General features: G+C 35.7%; 1 protein-coding gene across 1 annotated transcript; it reads left to right on the top strand.

Annotated features, from left to right (window-relative positions):
* Window positions 1-238: 238 nt before the first annotated feature.
* On the top strand, window positions 239-6,213 carry LOC104489212 (neuropilin and tolloid-like protein 1; the record flags this gene model as incomplete). The annotated part of the gene is made up of 4 exons (XM_010131350.1): window positions 239-352; window positions 2,667-3,225; window positions 4,368-4,442; window positions 5,689-6,213. Coding segments are annotated over 3 exons (734 nt in total), but the record flags the coding sequence as incomplete, so codon positions are not given.
* Between the last annotated feature and the right edge of the window lie 280 nt (window positions 6,214-6,493).

The following is a 6,493-nucleotide window of genomic DNA, read 5'->3' as shown; positions in this document are numbered from 1 at the left end:
ATCAGACTATGGGAAAGTCCATCTGTCTTCTGACAGAACTGCAAATCTCTTGCCACGGAATAATAAATACTGCGTAACTTGACTGCTCTTAATGCTGCATGTCAAATGTTAAATATGCTTAAGGAATCTGCGTGTACAGCCCTTTCTTTCACAGATTACAGATCACTCCTAGGTGTGTTTGTTGTGGAGAGCTGAATGACTTACTGCTTAATATCAACTTTTTCTCTCTTGTTTTTAGCCCCGTGTGAAGCCAACACATTCTTTTGCCACAGTAATATGTGTATCAATAATACATTGGTCTGCAACGGTCTCCAGAATTGTGTGTATCCTTGGGATGAAAACCACTGCAAAGGTAATGTTAGGACTGGAAATGTCAAGTCATTTGGACTGCATGGGATACAGCACATTATCCTTAGTTTCTTGTTACGTATGTGCCACATGGGTCAAAGCTCAGGAAGCATAATTCAGGGAGCGCATATATCAACCCCTAGAGAAAATTAAGTGAGGTAAAAATACCAGTCGATTTTACTCCCTATGTCTGCGTGTTTTGCTTGGTGCTGATTTGTGTTGGGTGTGTCCTTCTGGCTGCGTACGTCCTCTTGGAAGGCTTTCTGATCACTTAATCTCTGTTTCTTGAACAACCTAAAAGTCGTGTTTTGGTTTCTTTGTCATAGTTACCTTTGTAGTGGCGTTAACACACAGGTAGCAGGTGTCCTTAGGCTGCATGCCATGCCCATAATAGTCCAGGTGGGCTAAAAGGCCAAGGAGAAGTGGAATTAACACTGTAGGAAAGCAACCAAAGCTACCTATAATCAAGTGAAATTGCAAACCAGGGAACAAGCACAGGAAATCGGGCATAATGTCATCTTTCATAGGTAGGGACTGATCTTCCTAACCAGGTGCTGACAATGGTTTTTGTTGCAGGGGGGAAAAAAAAAATCAGCATCTGTGTTGTCTTCAGGGAAATCAGCTTAACTGTCTTACATTGCTGGCAAGGGAAATAGGGAGACAACCAGCTTCCCTTCCTCCCCCCTCCCTCCACTACTGAAGATTTGTTCCTGGAAACATGGGACATGCCAAATTTAGGAACCAATCAAGTAAAATTCAGAATGAGGTGGATTAGCAGTCAGCCCCTAAGTCTGCTGAAGCCTGTAAAATCCTGACAAGCAGTGCAGTAGGGTAAAATACAAATGAAAACATAATTCGAAAGAACACAGTAAAACTGTGGCATGGCATAATATTCTTCAAAGAAACTAAACATACGATTGGGAAATAATTACATGTTCTCTAATCCTTCAGCCCTGAGGAAAACAGAAAACCTTCCCACTCTTGAATTTCCAGAATGATTTTCATCTATCATTTGCCAAGTATCTTTTTATTGGTCTTGTCAGTGTATGTTCTCTCGTTTTTCTGGCTAGCAGAGGTTTGCTGATTCCAGCAAAAAGGCTGTTTGTTGCTGTCACTTTTTCTGTCTCTGCTGCTTCCCCAGAGTCTGTATCAGTCAGTTAGAGAAATCCCAGGTGAATCTACAAGAGCAGGCAATGGGGAGTACTGAAAAGTACTAATACCTCGGAGATTATGAAAAGATGGATGTTATTGTTTTGGTGCCAATAACTTTCAATTCAAAGGCTTTTTTTATTAAGTCCTTTGATGTTTTATGTTGCCAGTAAAAATCACACTAAACTGGGTGCTGAAACATAATCACAGTTATCGACTCTTGCTATGCCTGTGAGAGATTGATGCCAATGCTCCCAGCTTGGTTTTCTACAAGGCTCAGTCACTGTCTGATGTGTCTGCAGCCATCTGAAAGCAAATCACAGAAAAATATAAACAACAGTAGGGTGAAACTCGTTTTCTTTTTATTATTTTTCTGCACGTTTTCTGTTTGTCTTCATTCACAATGCCAAATTTGCTAACTTCCTAGAAGGCCCTGAGTATAAGATAGTAGGTAGGATAAGCTTTTAGTTTTTTATGGGTGTTTAGAAAAACTGTGGTAATTAATAGACCAGGAACAAGAGAGATAACTTGCAGACATTTTTCCTTTCTTTCTGAAACCTCAATTTGAATAACCTCTCCATTTTCTCCTGATTTAGATTTCTCATTGAATACTGTCAACAGTCCCAGCCAGCTCATAAATATTAGGTCTTCACTGAAGTTCCCAATGCAAGGAGGAATTTCTTTTTAAATCCTGTAAAGTCTTGCTTGTTCATTGGTCCTAAGGTCTTAGTTACATGTATTTACTGGGAGAGACAGAAAACAATGAAGAGAACATCTTGGGTGCTTTAGCATGCACATGGAGTTCAGAGGTGATGCTAAAGCTGCCTGCTTGCTATGGTGGTTGCTTTTTATTAAAAAATGTAAATAGTACTTTCATCTAATTAAGCTTGTAATATATGCAGGATAAATCACTTTCCAAGTGAATAGGCACACAGAGGACCTGTGTGTTGTTTATTTGGCTTTCACAAATACCTGATTTTTTCCTTTCTTTTTTTTTTTTTTTTTTTTTTTTTTTTGTTTTGTGTCAGAGAGATTGATTAAGTGAACTGAGACATAGACTAGGCTTGGCTTTGCAGTAATCTGTGAACCTGTTATGGTTATTTTTATTCTTGAACTGCAAATAATGCTGGTTTTGTTTTGTTTTGTTTTGTTTTTTCTCTGTCACGCAGAAAAAAGAAAAGCTAACCTATTGGACCAACTTACCAATACCAGTGGGACTATAATTGGGGTGACTTCTTGCATAGTGATCATCCTCATTGTTATCTCTGTTATAGTACAGATCAAGCAGCCTCGTAAAAAATTTGTCCAAAGGAAAACAGACTTTGATCAAACAGTGTTCCAGGAGGTGTTTGAGCCTCCTCATTATGAGTTATGCACCCTCAGAGGGACAGGGACTACAGCTGACCTTGCTGATGTTGCAGATGACTTTGAAACTTATCATAAACTGCGGAGATCATCTTCAAAATGCATTCACGACCATCACTGTGGATCACAAGTGTCTAGCATTAAGGGCAGCCGTAGTAACCTCAGCACAAGAGATGCTTCTGTCTTGACAGAAATACAACCCCAGCCTGTAAAACCACTCATTCAGCCCATGAACAGGAGGAATATCCTTGTCATGAAGCATAGCTACTCACAAGATGCTGCAGATGCGTGTGAGATAGACGAAATTGAAGAGGTACCAACCACAAGTCACAGGCTGTCCAGACATGATAAAGCTGTTCAGCGGTCAGTATCAATAGATTTTTGATGAAGACTATTGTGTAAGGACTTGATTGCCCAAACATATTCACTCTTTATTCAGTAAAAATATACTTTCTTTCTTCTTTATTTTTTGTTTAAATTTCTGTTTCCTGATAGCGCATACCATTATATTATCTCTCTTTTCCTGTCTTTCATCTCTCCTCCTGTTTCCTGAAGGATCCTGTATCTCAGTTTTACCTTTCTACTTTATATCTTTTTCTTTTACTATTTTACACCTACTTGCACACATAAACACACAGGTCAACAAGCAACAGGTACAATTTTTAAAAACCAAAGAAGATTTTGTGTGAAACTACATTTTGAAAGAGCCACATACATGTGGTTTCTTTGTAATTGAGGTGGCCTTGAGTATCATCTGCTGTTGGTCTAGCATCTCTAAATCAATACATCGATGAATAAAAACCACATGTATCCATTTTGATGCATGGCACAATAATGAGAAACACAATCCTGGGGTAAGGAAACCCCTTTTCTTATGAAACATTATCTTTTATATAATGAAAGACAATATTTTCAAAACTTCACTGTATCTTTTCCATTATTAATCAAAGCATCTTGATTTGTCATATTAACATATATATATATCAACTAGAACATGAGACAGCATCGTGAATAGAGAATATTCATATATTTACAAATAAGAATGTAGTTAAAAGGAATATTTCCTATCAATAAAAGAGTAAAGCCAAGGATGATATTTTTAATGAAAGAGCTATTTCTGCTGTATATTGCACTTTAAATGACTGTAAATATGAATGATTAAGAGTTTACAAGTAAAAGAAAAAGAAAACCAGTAACATTTAGGAACAATTTATTTGAAAAAGAACACAGAAACTTTTTACATATATTTATGTTTTCTCTGGCGTGCATTATTTATGCACTTCTTATGACTGTTTACATGCCCTCCATATTTTCTTTGCACATTATGGCATTTCTGTTAGTTGATTATTTTAATCTAATTGCATGCCAATGTAAAGTTGATATTGAACTTCATGAATCTTGATCAGATTATAAAGGTGTACTGTTTATTAAGTATCTATATGCATATATTTCTTTTTTTCTATGAAAACATTATTATTTTGAATGAAATAGCCATAACATTCCAGGTTCTGCCTCATTGGGTCTCTAAGCAAACATGAGTCTGAGTACAACACAACTAGGGTCTAAGAGACAAACTTGAGGTAAGTAACATACCTATAAAACAATTGAACCATCTGTTGATTTCCATTTTATTTGTTTCATTGCTAAACTGCATGTTAGTTCTCAAGTTATGTGTCACCTTGCATGGAGAGAGCCAGGTTAGAATGCTGACAAAACTGAAAGTATTGTAAACTAAGCCAAATCTATTAATTTGTTATTCTTGACAGCACTGTAATCATCCCTTAGCTAAATATAATCTTCATTTCAAACACCTTATAAAGACAGATGCTTTGCATGGCTCTGGTATTTCATTTATTTTTTTTATTTATGAAAACAAAATTTAGAATCCTAGCATGTGTAATAGTATGTAAAACTTGGCAATCTAACCCAAGCCAGGAAGATGTGGAACTATCTGTTTTCAGTTCATTTTATTCATTCAACCTCATGAAGTATTGGGGGAAGGGTATGTCATAGTACTGATAAATTTAGAGATTCTGTAGCACTAATATTAATGTTTGCAAATTAAACTTCCTTTTTTGGAGTCTTTTTCCAGGCTTTTCATTTTGTATAATTTCTTATCAACACAATCTCAATTAATATAATCTCACACCTTTATAACGAAGTTATAGCTAGCAGCTAGTCTGACAATTTATATAGGTATATGTGTGTGTATATACATATATATAAACATAGATACGTGTTTATACAAGTTTGTATGAGTGTGTATATATATTCAGCAATTTTACTGGGAAAGAGCACATTAGTGCTTTTACTGCTTCCAGGTAGTGTAGGAAAATATTCTACTATATTATTCCTCATAGAGAGAACATATTTTAACTTTGCTTTGCTTTCAGACAACTATTCACGCAGTTATGCAAACTCTGAATGGAAAAACCTATAGTGAATTATTTCAGCTGTCTGAGAGACTGGACGTTTCTATTTTCATTTCATTGCCTTTATCCAACCTAAGAAGTACAGACATATCTTACTGCCTAAGCAAGATATCCCCATTGCACAATAATTTGTTTCTTTTGTAATTTGGTTGCTGGCCACCAAGTGCTCCTTAGTTTCTAAATATGTTTGGAGATTTGCTGCAAACTTGAAGAAGAAATTAGCTCTTAACTAAGACTGTCCCCTGTTTGATTTTTCATTGGCTTTATTTTTTTTAATCTTAGTTTTATTTCAGTTGGTATGTTTTATGTCTGTTGTTTACTTGTATGTTATGTGGTTTGTGGAAGAAGATTTACATTGAACTTTTGTTATATGTACATTGTTTTCATTATATAGACTGCTTGAGAATAGTGCGCTCCTGGGTGATTTTGAACATGCTACAATGAAATGTGAAACTATCGTCCTTGGAAACACCAGCTAGAGGTTTTATGGACTCTCTGACCAGCTATTCTCATATCATGACAAAATTCAGCAAACAGTGTTGAGTAAAATTACTAGAAGGCAATAAGACTTTGGTTATTATGCTTATTGGTCATTTCTCTTTTTTCTTTTTCTCTCTTCTTTTTGTTGCAAGTTAAATTCCCAATTTCAGGAACAATTTATTGAAATCAGGTATTTAGCCATTCATAATCACTTCAATAGAAATGTCTGTTGGATAAGCACCTAGCAATATGACTGAATTTGACACTGAGAAAATAACCTGCATGTATGTTACTGAATATTTGAGTTGGCAAAAATCCCTTTACTAGACACATTGTAAAAAGCATGCATTCACAATTACTGCTGTTACTGTTCCATTTCTGTGTCATATGCTTGCTACTTGTAACTTTTTATATAAAGATACATAAAACCATGTATAATGATTTCTTACCTTGAGTTTAACGGCAATGTTTTCTTTCACCAAATTGACAAATCATGTGTAATTCGGAAGATTAAGTTCAAAACGCAGCTTCTAGGAACTTGAAGCCCATGTACATCAGAGAATCAGCTGTCTCTTACCCCTCACTTATACAAAAGCAAAATACATTTGATTTTAAGATTTAAATGAATTCATAACACATAAAGCTGATCACCGAATTTCAGTTAAAAGGCTTGTGACAACCTTTGTGTTCAATTCCATACTCTTAACTGATTTATTTCC

This window comes from Buceros rhinoceros, unplaced genomic scaffold (genome assembly GCF_000710305.1).
Source record: "Buceros rhinoceros silvestris isolate BGI_N320 unplaced genomic scaffold, ASM71030v1 scaffold47492, whole genome shotgun sequence".
In the NCBI taxonomy this organism is placed as follows: domain Eukaryota; kingdom Metazoa; phylum Chordata; class Aves; order Bucerotiformes; family Bucerotidae; genus Buceros; species Buceros rhinoceros.
Note: the sequence above shows the minus strand (reverse complement) of the source record. Positions and strands in the feature narration are given on the sequence as shown.